Source organism: Bombina bombina, chromosome 5 (assembly GCF_027579735.1).
Source record: "Bombina bombina isolate aBomBom1 chromosome 5, aBomBom1.pri, whole genome shotgun sequence".
Lineage (NCBI taxonomy): Eukaryota > Metazoa > Chordata > Amphibia > Anura > Bombinatoridae > Bombina > Bombina bombina.
Genome location: NC_069503.1, coordinates 225,794,873 through 225,813,047, shown reverse-complemented (window position 1 = coordinate 225,813,047; position 18,175 = coordinate 225,794,873). Strand labels below are relative to the sequence as shown.

The following is an 18,175-nucleotide window of genomic DNA, read 5'->3' as shown; positions in this document are numbered from 1 at the left end:
ATAATCTAGTTTAATACACTATGTCAGCATTCCAAGATTTAAGCCATAAAGCTTTAGTTAGAATGGCTAAATACATGGATTTGACATTGATCTAACCAACATCAAATATAGCATCACAAATAAAATGATTTGCATGTTGAAGTAAAACAAATGTTACATAACTGCTGTGCTAAACTGTCCAACCAAAAAGTAAATTTATGCTTACCTGATAAATTAATTTCTTCTACGATATGACGAGTCCACGGATTTCATCCTTACTTGTGGGATTTATCCTCCTGCTAACAGGAAGTGGCAAAGAGCACCACAGCAGAGCAGTATATATAGCTCCTCCCTTCCCTCCACCCCCAGTCATTCCACCGAAGGTTAGGAAGTGAAAGGTAAAGCTAAAGGTGCAGAGGTGACTGAAGTTATAAAAAATAAATATAATCTAAACCTGTCTTAAAAATGACAGGGTGGGCCGTGTACTCGCCATATCGTAGAAGAAATTAATTTATCAGGTAAGCATAAATTTACTTTTCTTCTACAAGATATGACGAGTCCACGGATTTCATCCTTACTTGTGGGATACAATAACAAAGCTACAGGACACGGATGAAAGGGAGGGACAAGACAGGAACCTAAACAGAAGGCACCACTGCTTGAAGAACCTTTCTCCCAAAACCAGCCTCAGAAGAAGCAAAAGTATCAAATTTGTAAAATTTGGAAAAAGTGTGAAGAGACGACCAAGTCGCAGCTTTGCAAATCTGTTCAACAGAAGCATCGTTTTTAAATGCCCATGAGGAAGCCACAGTCCTAGTAGAATGAGCCGTAATTCTTTCAGGAGGCTGCTGTCCAGCAGTCTCATATGCCAGACGGATGATATTCTTCAGCCAAAAAGAAAGAGAGGTAGTCGTTGCTTTCTAACCCCTACACTTTCCAGAAAAAACAATGAATAATGAAGATGATTGACGGAAATCCTTAGATAAGATAAGGCGAATCACATTGTAATGCTGAAAGCTCAGAAACTCTATGAGCAGAAGAAATAGCAACCAAAAACAAAACTTTCCAAGATAACAACTTAATATCTATGGAATGCATGGGTTCAAACGGAACCCCTTGAAGAACATTAAACCAATTGCTCCACCCTGGAGTTTGACTTTAGTTCTTAAACACAGGCCTAATTCTGGTTAGAGCCTGATAAAAAGACTGAACGTCTGGAACATCTGCCAAATTTGACAAAGCAGAAATGTGTCCCTTTAAGGAACTAGCTGATAATCCTTTCTCCAATCCTTCTTGGAGAAAAGACAGAATCCTGGGAATCCTAATTTTACTCCATGAGTAACCCTTGGATTCATACCAAAAAAGATATTTACGCCATATCTTATGATAGATCTTTCTAGTGACAGGCTTACGTGCCTGAATCAAAGTATCAATGACCGTATCAGAGAATCCCCGCTAAGATAAAATTAAGCGTTCAATCTCCAAGCAGTCAGCTGCAGAGAAATTAGATTTGGAGGTTGGAAAGGACCTTGAATGAGAAGGTCCTGTCTCACTGGAAGTTTCCATGGAGGCAGAGAAGCCATCAGATCCAATTCTGGTCTGCCCCATCGGAGAATCAGTGAGGCAAATACCTCCGGATGGAGTTCCCACTCCCCTGGATGAAAAGCCTGTCGGCTTAAAAAGTCAGCTTCCCAGTTGTCCACTCCTGGGACGTAGATTGCTGATAAGAGTGAGCCTCCGCCCATCGAATTATCTTGGATACTTCTGTCATCGCTAAGGAACTTCTCGTTCCTCCCTGATGATTGATATAAGCCACAGTTGTGATGTTGTCCGACTGGAATCTGTTGAATTTGGCCAAAGCCAACTAATGCCACGCCTGAAGCGCATTGAATATTGCTCTCAATTCCAGAATATTGATTGGAAGTAAAGACTCCAACTGAGTCCATACACCTTGAGCCTTCAGGGAATTCCAGACTGCACCCCAGCCTAGTAGACTGGCGTCCATTGTCACTATCTCCCACGAGGGTATGCCGAAACACATGCCTTGGGACAGATGATCCGGCGACAACCACCAAAGAAGAGAGTTTCTGGTCTTTTGATCCAGATTTATCGGAGGAGATAAATTTGCAGAGTCCCCATTTCACTGTCCGAGCATGCACAGTTGCAGTGGTCTGAGATTAAACCGAGCAAACGGAATGATGTCCATTGCCGCCACCATCAATCCAATTACCTCCATACACTGAGCCACTGACGGCCGAGGATTGGACTGAAGGGCTCGGCATGTATTTAGAATTTTTGATTTTCTGACCTCCGTCAGAAAAATCTTCATTGCTATAGAATCTATCAGAGTTCCCAAGAAAGGAACCTTTGTCTGCGGATTTAGTGAACTCTTTTCTAGATTTACCTTCCACCCGTGAGTTCTCAGAAAGGACAACACTGTGTCTGTATGAGACTTTGTCAGATGGTAAGTTGACGCCTGAATCAAAATATCGTCCAGATAAGGCGCCACTGCTATGCCCCGAGAACCGGCAGAAGGGACCCTAGAACCTTCGTTAAGATCCTGGGTGCTGTGGCCAACCCGAAGGGAAGAGCCACGAACTGAAAATGTTTGTCCAGGAAGGCAAACTTTAGGTACTGATGATGATCTTTGTGAATAGGAATATGAAGGTATGCATCCTTCAAATCCACGGTAGTCACATATTGACCCTCCTGGATCATTGGTAAAATTGTTCGGATAGACTCTGAGAAACTTGTTTAGACTTTTGAGATCTGAAAGTTCCCTCCTTTTTGGGAACCACGAAAAGATTCAAATAAAACCCCTGCCCCTGTTCTAGTCTTGGAACGGGACGAATTACTCCCATAGTAGAGAGGTATTTTACACAACGTAAGAACGCCTCTCTTTTTATCTGGTCTACAGACAATCGTGAAAGAAGAAATCTCCCTCTTGGGAGAAATCCTTTGAATTCCAGTTGATACCTGTGGGTTACAATTTCCAGTGCCCAGGGATCCTGAACATCTCTTGCCCAAGCCTGGGCAAAGAGAGAAAGTCTGCCCCCTACTAGATCCGGTCCCGGATCGGGGGCCACCCCTTCATGCTGTCTTGGTAGCAGCAGCGGGCTTCTTGGGTTGTTTACCCTTATTCCAGGCCTGGTTAGGTCTCCAGACGGACTTGGCCTGAGCAAAATTCCCTTCCTGCTTTGTGGAGGAAGAGGAAGAAGAGGGTACTCCTTTAAAGTTCCGAAAGGAACGAAAATTATTTTGTTTACTCCTATTCTTTACAGACTTATCCTGAAGTAGAACGTGATCTTTACCTCCAGTAATGTCAGAGATGATTTCCTTCAACTCAGGTCCGAATAGGGTCTTACCCTTGAAAGGAACAGCCAAGAGTTTTGATTTAGATGACACATCAGCAGACCACGATTTTAACCATAACGCTCTACGCGCTAAAATGGCAAATCCTGCATTTTTAGCCGCCAACTTAGAAATTTGAAAGGCGGCATCTGTGATAAAAGAATTAGCTAGCTTGAGAGCCTTAATTCTATCTAGAATATCCTCTAAGGGGGTCTCAATTTTAAGAGACTCTTCCAAGGCATCAAACCAGAAAGCCGCTGCAGTAGTTACTGGAACAATGCAGGCTGTCGGTTGTAAAAGGAAACCCTGATGAATAAATAACTTCTTTAGAAGACCCTCTAATTTTTTATCCATAGGGTATTTGAAAGCACAGCTGTCCTCAATAGGAATAGTTGTAAGCTTAGCCAGGGTAGATAAAGCTCCCTCAACCTTAGGGACAGTCTGCCAAGAGTCCAGAATGGTGTCTGATATGGAATACATTTTCTTAAAGTTAGGAGGGGGAGAGAACGGTATACCCGGTCTGTCCCACTCCTTCTTAATAATGTCCGAAAAACATCAGTGTAAGCGGGTACGTCTAGATATTTGTCCATTTTACACAATTTCTCTGGTGGCACCATAATAGGGTCACAGTCATCCAGAGTCACTAAGACCTCCCGAAGTAACAGGCGGAGGTGTTCTAGTTTAAATGGACATGATGTCCGAATCTGTCTGAGGTAACATACTTCCTGGTTCCGAAAGTTCTCCCTCAACAAAATTTCCCTGACCCCCAACTCAGATCCCTGTGAGGGCACATCGGAAATAGCCAACAAAGCATCAGAGGACTCAGTATTTACATTGATTCCTGTCCTACTGCGTTTACCCTGTAACACTGGTAATTTAGATAAAACCTCTGTAAGGGTAGTTGACATAACTGCAGCCATATCCTGCAGAGTAAAAGAATTAGACGTGGTTGAGGAACCCGGCGTCGCTTGGGTGGGCGTTGAATGGGGTTGTGACACTTGGGGAGAATTAGGCGGCATATCCTGATTCTCTTCAGACTGAGAATCATCCTTCGGCACACTGTCTTTACATAAAATATGCTTTTTATATTTTAAGGCCCTTTCAGTACAAGAGGTACACAAAGTAAGAGGGGGTTCCACAATGGCTTCTAAACACATAGAACAAGGAGTTTCCTCAAGTTCAGACATGTTAAACAGACTAACAATGGCCACAATAGTCGTTAATCACCTTATTTACCGATTAAAAAACTTTTTTGAAAAAACGTACTGCGCCTTCAAAGAAATAAAAGCGCACCAATTTTTCTGAACTTAAATAAAAAAGATTTGTCTATATCAGTCTCTGACATGGCATCCTCTGAATCAGAGGACACCCCATCAGTAGAGTAGATATATGCTGAAGGTCAGAATTTAATTCACTAAGTTTAGGAAAATGTTGCATAAACCTTTTTACATTTATTTGAAGGCAAAATAGCAGTCATTGTCTTCTCTATAGCTTTAATAAAATCTTACATTTCTGCAGTTATGCTATGTACATTAGACAAATAGAATAACAGTGGGAGTTTTTGTACTCATAGATATATTTAACAGTTTGTCAAAACAAGAGCCACATAATTGAGCTGAATAATTTAGATTAGCTTTATTATAACAAACATACTTAGCTTTGGTAAATATGTGTTCAGGCAGCTCAAATCCTATGGTAACATCAGAGGCAGGTTCAGTTTGAGACATAATTGCAAAAAAAAAAAAAATTGAAAAAAAATAAATAAATTCAAATTTATATCCATGCCCCTATATATGATATATATAACGGCTTGAGAGAATGGGAAACAGAGCGAAAATTTATAAAAAAAAGAAAACCGATTCATAAAATGCTGCATGAAAGCTCTCTAAATGTTTTCTAAAAACACTGAATGAGCTGTGGCAGGGAAATTTTTGGCCCCAAAAAAATGGCACAAAATGATAACATGTCACCCTATGACATAAATAGCATCATCACATGCATGACATGCAAAGCTGTAGTGGATTTCTAATACACCTATCACTCTAAAAAACAGGTAAAAATGTTGATTGTATATACAAAAAAACCCCCAAAATGTACCTAAATAAAGCCTAATGGATACTTCTATTATAGCTGTATAAAACGTGATTATCAACATTCCATGACACTAACGTAATACTTGTCATCCTAATTTATAAATAAATTACTAGCTAAAAAAAAACCTTATGTTTCACAGACTCTACCAACCTTGACAAATATTTAGCCAGAAATAAAGTCGCTAAAAAGGAGCACTGAATTACTGATTTGAGGCATGTATACAAAGAATATATAATAACTTTAGTTAAAAAGTACCCAATCCATAGCTGAGTGTCTTATATATATAATAAAAGTATATACTTAGCGTAAGACACCCATCCACATATAGCAGACAGACAAACCAGTACTGAAACATATCAGCAGAGGTAATGGTACAAGAGTATAATGTCGATCTATAAAGGGAGGCAGCAGAAGAATCCCTGTGACTGATTTACAGAAAGCCTTATCAATAGATTTCCCATAGGCGAAAACATGGTATCATCAGGCAATACTCCCTTCATATCTCTCAGACAAACACTGCACTTAGAGAGGAACTGGGCTTCAATATACTTAGAAGTGCTTTTCACTGAAGAAATCAAGCACATCATGCTTTACCACCTCCTAAGGAGGCAAAGTTTGTAAAACTGAGGTATGAGTGAGGTGGGAGGTGTATTTATAGGCATTTGACGTTTGGGAAACTTTGCCCCCCTCCTGGTAGGAAAGTATATCCCATACGTCACTAGCTCATGGACTCTTGCCACCTATATGAAAGAAATTAACCCTTGATCCTATCGAGGTATAAAGGAGTCACACTGTGACCCTGTATAGCGTTTTAAAATGTATATAGAAAAAAATGGTCTTACCCTCCAGAATCCATGCTATGGAACAGGCACAGCCTCTCAAGTGTTAAAGTCTTGCAGTAGCGCTTCTGACATGGACTTGATGAGTTTCACTGCTTGCTGCTACACACTCAACTCTGATTGCTCAGGAGCTGTTAGCGACAGTCTGGATGGGTTCGCAGAACAACTTTCCCTGCATCTCCAGACTAACTTTCATCAATACTCTGAGAGGTTGACATGATTACTTAAAACTCCAGTCCTTTCTCGAAGGGAACATACCCATACAGGACTATCCAAATTTTCTGACACTCAGGACTATCCAAATCTTCTGACACTTCTCTGCCACCTCCAATAGTGACGAAAGGCAAAGAATGACTGGGGGATAGGGGAGGAATAGCCTTTAGCTGGGGTGTCCAGGTGTTGTATTTCCCAACAGTAAGGAATGCAGTTGTGGACTCTCCCTGCCTTATGGAAAGAAATAGAAGTATACATCTTAAATGGGTGTATGCATTAGAAATCTGTTTTCTAAGTGGAAGTTTGGTCTGGTGGAAAGCTGAAATCGATGGGGACAAGGGGAAAGATTGGATACAAATCAAAAGTAAGTTTCTGTAGCTAATTCACTTACCAAAATTGCAAACATCAGTTTAAATATATATCCACTCTCTCCTTGGTTGAAAAATATTTTAAAGTAAACAAAAAAATCAAATAAACACTCTATTTTGTTTCATATATTTTAATTTTTTCTTAATTTAGTGGGAGTTTCTCCTTCTTTTCATTTAAGAAACAAGTGCAGAACATATAATAAATCTGACAATGAACTAAGAGCTGAAATCAATACAGAAAAAAGAAACATCACCACACAGTTTTTTCAACATGTAATGCCCTGGGTTTATTTTGTGAGAATTTAGTCACAATCTTTCCACGTGTGATTAAAAACCTCAAGGACAATGTATGCCATTGAATTGGGCATTTAGACTTCGGTACTGACAAAGCATAAGTAGTAGTCTGTAAAGTACCATTCTCTTCACAGAAGAGAGGTCAAATATTCCAAAGGAAGGCACCCGATTGTTGTGGTTCTGGCCTTGCAGCTTCTGGAGAATTGGAAAAAAAAAAAAAAAAGAAAAAAAAAAAAAGCTGGCTGTATTAGAAATTGGAATGATGATACACGTACAGCAATTACTGCATTCTTCTCCCTTATATCCTTTTCTTAAGAACAAGTAAAGAATGAAGTCTTTAACATTTACACAATAAAAAAATACATTTTTTTAAAGTGTTTTTTTCTATTATTTTTTTTAAAAAAAAATGGCAGACAACATAAAAAAAACTCCAGTTTTATGGACTCCATTTGCATACTTGATTTAACACTTTTTGGTGTAGGAGGAGATGGGACAAGAGGGGTTTGTTTTAAAGCAGCAACACAACCTTAGTGCCTGAAGTACTAGAAACCACCCACATAACGTACAGGTGAATGGGGATGGGAAGAGACTTCATTTTTATCTTGTAACTTGTGATATTAGAATAGGACGATTCCTATTAAATATTACATTCCCCTTTTATAAAGATGCCTTTTTTATATTCTGTATGTATGTCACCATTATTTCACATGATACACAGAAAACTCAAGGACCCAGCGGGGAACCAAGTTATGTTATACCATTTACAAAATACCAAGGAGTCCACAGCTACCTAATACATTTACTACAGCACAGGAACCAATGAAGGTACAGTGTACAAAAAACTGTAAACACAGCACAATAAATAGATAAAACAGCAGGTTCCGCACCATGCACATGATGTGATGACACTTCTCATCTCTATACAATCTCACACTCTTACTTTGTTGCAGTTTGTTTCCCATTTCCCCCAGTGCAAAGCATCACAAATGAACAGTTCTGTATTCAAGTAACATATATACAAGGGTATTACAAATATGCAGTACTGTACAGATAATTGCTGTATTCATAATTTACAGATTTTGATTCTTTTCTATTAACAGTATGAAAAGAAAATAAATCTAAGCAGGAGAGATGTGCATTGCTGTTGAGTCCCCACAGCTGCCATGGAAACGCAGTGTGCTGCATTCCATCATCCCTTGCATTCATAATGCTACCGATGCATAGCACCTAAACAAGTTTCCAAAGCTGCAGTCCCATTCCAGTAGAAACTACGTCACTTCCATAGCTACTGTGTTGTCTGTTATACTGTTCAATGCTGGCTTTTCTGTTTCATGGTTTTCCCTTGGAGAAAAAAATAATAAAAAAAAGTACAATATTATTTAATAAGAATAAAGCCACTGAATTATGTCATATCAAGTTACTATAATGTTTTTTAATATATAAAAACGGATATAAACTACATCATGAAATGTTTCATATTATAATTAAGATGATCACCATGTACATGGAAGCAAGAAGCAAAGCTCAGAAGTTTTCTATCTTTTAATTACTGTAAGTCATAGAGTTTTGTATTGTGCTAGGACTGGGTCTTTGGATTACAGGGCAATGCATGATTATACTATATTTTTCTCATAAAAAAGATGTACAAAGCTTTACAAAATAAAAACAACAATTAATACTGCCATAATATTTAAACCTCCATGTCCCTCAATATGCCTAGTGACCTGCCTTTTTTTTTTTTTAAATCTTTATTTTTCTTTTATATTACATATTACAGATTCAAAAGATACAGAACTTCAAGATAAACCGTCAGTGTGGCTTAATAGCCCTCTAAAATATAAAGTCAAAGTAACATAATCTTGAATGCCAATCAGCATAATACACCTTATCATTGCAGTATTTACAAACATTATACTTCTTTATACATAAATAATAAAACAAACAAAGAAGGGAAAAAAAAAAAAAAAAAAAAAAGTAACCAACTTATGTTCCTCCGCCCCCAACTCCTCCTTTATATCTCTACATTATAAATTTGTAAGCCAGGTGCTGGGAAAAGTACCTGCCAACACTTGTAGTTGGAAGAAAACTGATTTAACGAATGGTTTAACTATAATATTTTGGGTCTCCGATGACAGCGATAATATAAAAACTTTCCAAAGTTTGAAGTACGTTTCTACTCGGTCATCGGACATTTCTTGGAGACTATATTGTTCAGAGAGACAATGTGATAACAGAGCCTGTTTAAGCTCTCTCAAGGTGGGAGCCCTCTTTGCTTTCCATTTCTTCAATATCAAATTTCTACTCAAAATTATAATTATATTGATCAGTTTCAAATTCCTAGTTGCTCCTTGAAATTTAACTAAGAAAAAAATCTCCAAGGGCTGAATAACATACTCAAGTCTGAGAATTGCATTCATCCAATACACTATCTTGGCCCAAAATTGCCCAATCCTAGGACAGGACCAAAAACAGTGAATAATATCTGCCAAAGTAGCACTACATCTGGGGCAAGAAATACTAACCCCATACCATCTTGATAAAGTCAAATATGTCATTAGTGCTATTTTTATTTGAGATTCTCTCCATGCTGTCAAAACCCAGCTCTTCTCTGTTAACTTAAATGTGTCTAATATCACCTGTCTGTCAATTTGTGAAAACGCAGAGCACCATTTAGATACTATATAATCTACTTGTTCTAGAGAAGGTTTCTGATTAAGAAGGGAGTAGAGAGCAGAGATAGAACAGCGTCCCCGTGAATAGATGTTAATCTTGATTTGTAATGGTTGTAGCGACCAGTCCAACCCGTATCTTTGTTTGAGTTCACCTATATAATTCCTTACTTGTAAGAATGCATAGAAATCACGCTTTGTAAGTCCAAATTGTTTACTTAACTCTCCGAAAGTTAATACATTTAAATTTATGTCCAGCAATTGCATAATATAAATCAGACCTTTCCGAAACCATTGTATGAATGGTCCGTCACATAGACCTGGCAGGAAATTTGGATTCCCCACGATAGGGAGAAATTTGGAGACATGTGGAGAACACCCCGTTTCATTGCATAGTTCCTGCCAAGCAATAATAATATTCTTGAAAGTTATAAGTTGAAAGGGATCTGAGGGAAGTTCTGTAATTGTACAATGCAGCAAAGCACCTAGTTTAAATGGAGCCACCAATGCAGTTTCCCAGTTTATGGAGGAGACTTGTTCCCGCTCTAAGAGCCAGTCTATCGCGACCTTACCACGTACAGCTAGGCTGTAAAATTTCATATTTGGAAGCGCCAAGCCTGCCGCTGTTTTATTATTCATAACCCGGGCTATCGCTATACGTGGTTTGGCGCCTTTCCAAAGAAATTTTGAACAAGCCTTGTTATATTCTTTTAAGTCACTTTTGTGAATAGGAATTGGAATATTTTGTATATAGTACAATAATTTTGGAAATAATACTGTTTTTATTAGGATAACCCTAGCAGTTAGAGAGATAGGTAAATTAATCCAATCCTCCAATTTCTGTCTACAGGAAATAAAACATTTATGGAAATTCATACTGTACCATTCCTCCGGGTTAGGACTTAGCATAATACCCAAATATGATATCTTCCGAACTTCGGCAAAAGGATGTATGATATCATAATCTTTTTTCCTGTCTAGCCACATCAACTCTGATTTTGTCAGGTTGATTTTGTATCCAGATATTTTCCCAAAAATACTAGTTATTTCCAAAAATTTGGGTAAGGTATCTTTGATATTACTCATAAACAAAAGCAGATCATCCGCATATAGCAATAGAACTAGTTTTTGTCCTGCAATATTGATGCCCTCTAATTGTTGCCGCAGCATAATCGCGAGTGGCTCTAAAGATATATTAAATAATAGGGGCGACAGTGGGCAGCCTTGACGAGTACCCCTTTGCAATACGAAACGATCTGTAACCTCTCCATTAATAATTAAGGCTGACCTTGGGTCTGAGTAGATTAACTGTATGAATTGATTGACATTACCCGTTATTGCGAATTGTTCTAGTGAAAAAAACAGATGGGCCCATGAAATACGATCAAATGCCTTTTCCGCATCAACAGATAATAAGGCTAGATCTTCAGTATTCCCGTGTATATCTTTTTTAATTTTATTATAGCAGAAGTCCAGTAATGTCAGGACTTTACGCATATTTTTGGCAGGGTTCCTCTTAGGCATAAAGCCAGATTGATTCTCATGGATGATTAAGCCAATATGTGGTTTTAATCGGTTTGCCAAGATATTCATTAATAATTTATAATCCGTATTAAGAATTGATATCGGTCTGTATGAAGCTGTTTGCTCTGGATCTTTATTTTTTTTGGCAATTAGAGTGATATTAGCGGCCGTAAAATATGGGGAACATTTGTTCTTCTCAACAAAATAGAAATTAAATAACTTCTGGAGGAATGGTACAATATGCTCATACAGAATCCTATAAAATTCAGTTGGTAGACAGTCTGGTCCAGCTGCCTTGTTAATCTTGGCCTCTTTAATAGCCATCAGTATTTCAGACTCTGATATAGGGGCGTTAATCTCCGCTAACTTATCCACAGGGAGTTTAGGTACCTTAATCTTCTCCCAAAACAGTTTTCTTTTATCTAAACTACCTTCTTCTGATTTATATAGCTCTTTAAAGTAATCCACGAAAATTTTACTAATATCTGTATTATTTGTTACTCTCATGTTATCTTTCTTAATAGCTATTATAGTATTTTTATTTATTCTTTTTGTTATTCTAGCTAGAAATTTGGCCGATCTCCCTCCGAACCCCCCATATAAGGACTTTTGTCTGTGTATTTCTTGGATAGAATTTTGTTTTAAAAAAACATCTCTAGTTTCTTTAGCCTTAATATATTTATTCCAATTAAAATTTGTACAGTTCCCTAAGTATGCTCTATAGCAATTCTTAACCTGATTGGACAACTGAGTTTCGCGGGCCCTAAATTTCCTTTTACGCTGACACATATAGGCCTTAATTTTCCCATTCAGAACCACTTTAGCCGCTTCCCAAAATATCTCTGGCTTTTCTGCATAAGCTCTGTTGTAAGACACATATTCTTTCCATTGGTTACTCAACCAATTTTGGAAGTCTATGTTGTTCAACAAATACTTAGGGAAAAAACAGAATTTATGTTTACCTGATAAATTACTTTCTCCAACGGTGTGTCCGGTCCACGGCGTCATCCTTACTTGTGGGATATTCTCTTCCCCAACAGGAAATGGCAAAGAGCCCAGCAAAGCTGGTCACATGATCCCTCCTAGGCTCCGCCTACCCCAGTCATTCTACCGACGTTAAGGAGGAATATTTGCATAGGAGAAACCATATGATACCGTGGTGACTGTAGTTAAAGAAAATAAATCATCAGACCTGATTAAAAAACCAGGGCGGGCCGTGGACCGGACACACCGTTGGAGAAAGTAATTTATCAGGTAAACATAAATTCTGTTTTCTCCAACATAGGTGTGTCCGGTCCACGGCGTCATCCTTACTTGTGGGAACCAATACCAAAGCTTTAGGACACGGATGAAGGGAGGGAGCAAATCAGGTCACCTAAATGGAAGGCACCACGGCTTGCAAAACCTTTCTCCCAAAAATAGCCTCAGAAGAAGCAAAAGTATCAAACTTGTAAAATTTGGTAAAAGTGTGCAGTGAAGACCAAGTCGCTGCCCTACATATCTGATCAACAGAAGCCTCGTTCTTGAAGGCCCATGTGGAAGCCACAGCCCTAGTGGAATGAGCTGTGATTCTTTCAGGAGGCTGCCGTCCGGCAGTCTCGTAAGCCAATCTGATGATGCTTTTAATCCAAAAAGAGAGAGAGGTAGAAGTTGCTTTTTGACCTCTCCTTTTACCAGAATAAACAACAAACAAGGAAGATGTTTGTCTAAAATCCTTTGTAGCATCTAAATAGAATTTTAGAGCGCGAACAACATCCAAATTGTGCAACAAACGTTCCTTCTTCGAAACTGGTTTCGGACACAAAGAAGGTACGACTATCTCCTGGTTAATGTTTTTGTTAGAAACAACTTTTGGAAGAAAACCAGGTTTAGTACGTAAAACCACCTTATCTGCATGGAACACCAGATAAGGAGGAGAACACTGCAGAGCAGATAATTCTGAAACTCTTCTAGCAGAAGAAATTGCAACCAAAAACAAAACTTTCCAAGATAATAACTTAATATCAACGGAATGTAAGGGTTCAAACGGAACCCCCTGAAGAACTGAAAGAACCAAGTTGAGACTCCAAGGAGGAGTCAAAGGTTTGTAAACAGGCTTGATTCTAACCAGAGCCTGAACAAAGGCTTGAACATCTGGCACAGCTGCCAGTTTTTTGTGAAGTAACACAGACAAGGCAGAAATCTGTCCCTTCAAGGAACTTGCAGATAATCCTTTCTCCAATCCTTCTTGAAGAAAGGATAGAATCTTAGGAATCTTTACCTTGTCCCAAGGGAATCCTTTAGATTCACACCAACAGATATATTTTTTCCATATTTTGTGGTAAATTTTTCTAGTTACAGGCTTTCTGGCCTGAACAAGAGTATCAATAACAGAATCTGAGAACCCTCGTTTTGATAAGATCAAGCGTTCAATCTCCAAGCAGTCAGCTGGAGTGAGACCAGATTCGGATGTTCGAACGGACCTTGAACAAGAAGGTCTCGTCTTAAAGGTAGCTTCCATGGTGGAGCCGATGACATATTCACCAGATCTGCATACCAAGTCCTGCGTGGCCACGCAGGAGCTATCAAGATCACCGACGCCCTCTCCTGATTGATCCTGGCTACCAGCCTGGGGATGAGAGGAAACGGCGGGAATACATAAGCTAGTTTGAAGGTCCAAGGTGCTACTAGTGCATCTACTAGAGTCGCCTTGGGATCCCTGGATCTGGACCCGTAGCAAGGAACCTTGAAGTTCTGACGAGAGGCCATCAGATCCATGTCTGGAATGCCCCACAGTTGAGTAATTTGGGCAAAGATTTCCGGATGGAGTTCCCACTCCCCCGGATGTAATGTCTGACGACTCAGAAAATCCGCTTCCCAATTTTCCACTCCTGGGATGTGGATTGCAGACAGGTGGCAGGAGTGAGTCTCCGCCCATTGAATGATTTTGGTCACTTCTTCCATCGCCAGGGAACTCCTTGTTCCCCCCTGATGGTTGATGTACGCAACAGTCGTCATGTTGTCTGATTGAAACCGTATGAACTTGGCCTTTGCTAGCTGAGGCCAAGCCTTGAGAGCATTGAATATCGCTCTCAGTTCCAGAATATTTATCGGTAGTAGAGATTCTTCCCGAGACCAAAGACCCTGAGCTTTCAGGGATCCCCAGACCGCGCCCCAGCCCATCAGACTGGCGTCGGTCGTGACAATGACCCACTCTGGTCTGCGGAAGGTCATCCCTTGTGACAGGTTGTCCAGGGACAGCCACCAACGGAGTGAGTCTCTGGTCCTCTGATTTACTTGTATCTTCGGAGACAAGTCTGTATAGTCCCCATTCCACTGACTGAGCATGCACAGTTGTAATGGTCTTAGATGAATGCGCGCAAAAGGAACTATGTCCATTGCCGCTACCATCAAACCTATTACTTCCATGCACTGCGCTATGGAAGGAAGAGGAACGGAATGAAGTGTTTGACAAGAGTTTAGAAGTTTTGTTTTTCTGGCCTCTGTCAGAAAAATCCTCATTTCTAAGGAGTCTATTATTGTTCCCAAGAAGGGAACCCTTGTCGACGGAGATAGAGAACTCTTTTCCACGTTCACTTTCCATCCGTGAGATCTGAGAAAGGCCAGGACTATGTCCGTGTGAGCCTTTGCTTGAGGAAGGGACGACGCTTGAATCAGAATGTCGTCCAAGTAAGGTACTACTGCAATGCCCCTTGGTCTTAGCACCGCTAGAAGGGACCCTAGTACCTTTGTGAAAATCCTTGGAGCAGTGGCTAATCCGAAAGGAAGCGCCACAAACTGGTAATGCTTGTCCAGGAATGCGAACCTTAGGAACCGATGATGTTCCTTGTGGATAGGAATATGTAGATACGCATCCTTTAAATCCACCGTGGTCATGAATTGACCTTCCTGGATGGAAGGAAGAATTGTTCGAATGGTTTCCATTTTGAACGATGGAACCTTGAGAAACTTGTTTAAGATCTTGAGATCTAAGATTGGTCTGAACGTTCCCTCTTTTTTGGGAACTATGAACAGATTGGAGTAGAACCCCATCCCTTGTTCTCCTAATGGAACAGGATGAATCACTCCCATTTTTAACAGGTCTTCTACACAATGTAAGAATGTCTGTCTCTTTATGTGGTCTGAAGACAATTGAGACCTGTGGAACCTCCCCCTTGGGGGAAGCCCCTTGAATTCCAGAAGATAACCTTGGGACACTATTTCTAGTGCCCAAGGATCCAGAACATCTCTTGCCCAAGCCTGAGCAAAGAGAGAGAGTCTGCCCCCCACCAGATCCGGTCCCGGATCGGGGGCCAACATTTCATGCTGTCTTGGTAGCAGTGGCAGGTTTCTTGGCCTGCTTTCCCTTGTTCCAGCCTTGCATTGGTCTCCAGGCTGGCTTGGCTTGAGAAGTATTACCCTCTTGCTTAGAGGACGTAGCACTTGGGGCTGGTCCGTTTCTACGAAAGGGACGAAAATTAGGTTTATTTTTGGCCTTGAAAGACCTATCCTGAGGAAGGGCGTGGCCCTTACCCCCAGTGATATCAGAGATAATCTCTTTCAAGTCAGGGCCAAACAGCGTTTTCCCCTTGAAAGGAATGTTAAGGAGTTTGTTCTTGGAAGACGCATCCGCTGACCAAGATTTCAACCAAAGCGCTCTACGCGCCACAATAGCAAACCCAGAATTCTTCGCCGCTAACCTAGCCAATTGCAAAGTGGCGTCTAGGGTGAAAGAATTAGCCAATTTGAGAGCACGGATTCTGTCCATAATCTCCTCATAAGGAGGAGAATCACTATCGATCGCCTTTACTAGCTCATCGAACCAGAAACACGCGGCTGTAGTGACAGGGACAATGCATGAAATTGGTTGTAGAAGGTAACCTTGCTGAACAAACATCTTTTTAAGCAAACCTTCTAATTTTTTATCCATAGGATCTTTGAAAGCACAACTATCTTCTATGGGTATAGTGGTGCGTTTGTTTAAAGTAGAAACCGCTCCCTCGACCTTGGGGACAGTCTGCCATAAGTCCTTTCTAGGGTCGACCATAGGAAACAATTTTTTAAATATGGGGGGAGGGACGAAAGGTATACCGGGCCTTTCCCATTCTTTATTTACAATGTCCGCCACCCGCTTGGGTATAGGAAAAGCTTCTGGGAGCCCCGGGACCTCTAAGAACTTGTCCATTTTACATAGTCTCTCTGGGATGATCAAATTCTCACAATCATCCAGAGTGGATAATACCTCCTTAAGCAGAGCGCGGAGATGTTCCAACTTAAATTTAAATGTAATCACATCGGGTTCAGCTTGTTGAGAAATTTTCCCTGAATCTGAAATTTCTCCCTCAGACAAAACCTCCCTGGCCCCCTCAGACTGGTGTAGGGGCATTTCAGAACCATTATCATCAGCGTCCTCATGCTCTTCAGTATCTAAAACAGAGCAGTCGCGCTTACGCTGATAAGTGGGCATTTTGGCTAAAATGTTTTTGATAGAATTATCCATTACAGCCGTTAATTGTTGCATAGTAAGGAGTATTGGCGCGCTAGATGTACTAGGGGCCTCCTGAGTGGGCAAGACTCGTGTAGACGAAGGAGGGAATGATGCAGTACCATGCTTACTCCCCTCACTTGAGGAATCATCTTGGGCATCATTTTCAGTGTCACATAAATCACATTTATTTAAATGAGAAGGAACCTTGGCTTCCCCACATTCAGAACACAGTCTATCTGGTAGTTCAGACATGTTAAACAGGCATAAACTTGATAACAAAGTACAAAAAACGTTTTAAAATAAAACCGTTACTGTCACTTTAAATTTTAAACTGAACACACTTTATTACTGCAATTGCGAAAAAGTATGAAGGAATTGTTCAAAATTCACCAAATTTTCACCACAGTGTCTTAAAGCCTTAAAAGTATTGCACACCAAATTTGGAAGCTTTAACCCTTAAAATAACGGAACCGGAGCCGTTTTTAACTTTAACCCCTTTACAGTCCCTGGTATCTGCTTTGCTGAGACCCAACCAAGCCCAAAGGGGAATACGATACCAAATGACGCCTTCAGAAAGTCTTTTCTATGTATCAGAGCTCCTCACACATGCAACTGCATGTCATGCTTCTCAAAAACAAGTGCGCAATACCGGCGCGAAAATGAGGCTCTGCCTATGATTAGGGAAAGCCCCTAGAGAATAAGGTGTCTAAAACAGTGGCTGCCGATATTATTTAACAAAAATACCCAGATTAAATGATTCCTCAAGGCTAAATATGTGTAATATATGAATCGATTTAGCCCAGAAAATGTCCACAGTCTTAATAAGCCCTTGTGAAGCCCTTATTTACTGTCTGAATAAAAATGGCTTACCGGATCCCATAGGGAAAATGACAGCTTCCAGCATTACATCGTCTTGTTAGAATGTGTCATACCTCAAGCAGCAAAAGACTGCTCACTGTTCCCCCAACTGAAGTTAATTTCTCTCAACAGTCCTGTGTGGAACAGCCATGGATTTTAGTAACGGTTGCTAAAATCATTTTCCTCATACAAACAGAAATCTTCATCTCTTTTCTGTTTCAGAGTAAATAGTACATACCAGCACTATTTTAAAATAACAAACTCTTGATTGAATAATAAAAACTACAGTTAAACACTAAAAAACTCTAAGCCATCTCCGTGGAGATGTTGCCTGTACAACGGCAAAGAGAATGACTGGGGTAGGCGGAGCCTAGGAGGGATCATGTGACCAGCTTTGCTGGGCTCTTTGCCATTTCCTGTTGGGGAAGAGAATATCCCACAAGTAAGGATGACGCCGTGGACCGGACACACCTATGTTGGAGAAAGAGGGGTTGGTTAGGCCTAGGTCGCTTATTTAGC

At 40.2% G+C, this 18,175-nt stretch overlaps 1 protein-coding gene across 2 annotated transcripts in view; it reads right to left on the bottom strand.

Moving 5' to 3' along the window:
* Positions 1-6,959: 6,959 nt before the first annotated feature.
* Positions 6,960-18,175, bottom strand: part of EPC1 (enhancer of polycomb homolog 1) — a 623,061-nt gene continuing 611,845 nt past the window's right edge. For both annotated transcript variants that reach the window (XM_053713859.1, XM_053713858.1), the window contains exon 14: positions 6,960-8,479. In XM_053713859.1, coding sequence (XP_053569834.1) covers positions 8,407-8,479 — 73 coding nt within the window. In that variant the 3' untranslated portion in view covers positions 6,960-8,406. The remainder of the gene's footprint in view (positions 8,480-18,175) is intronic.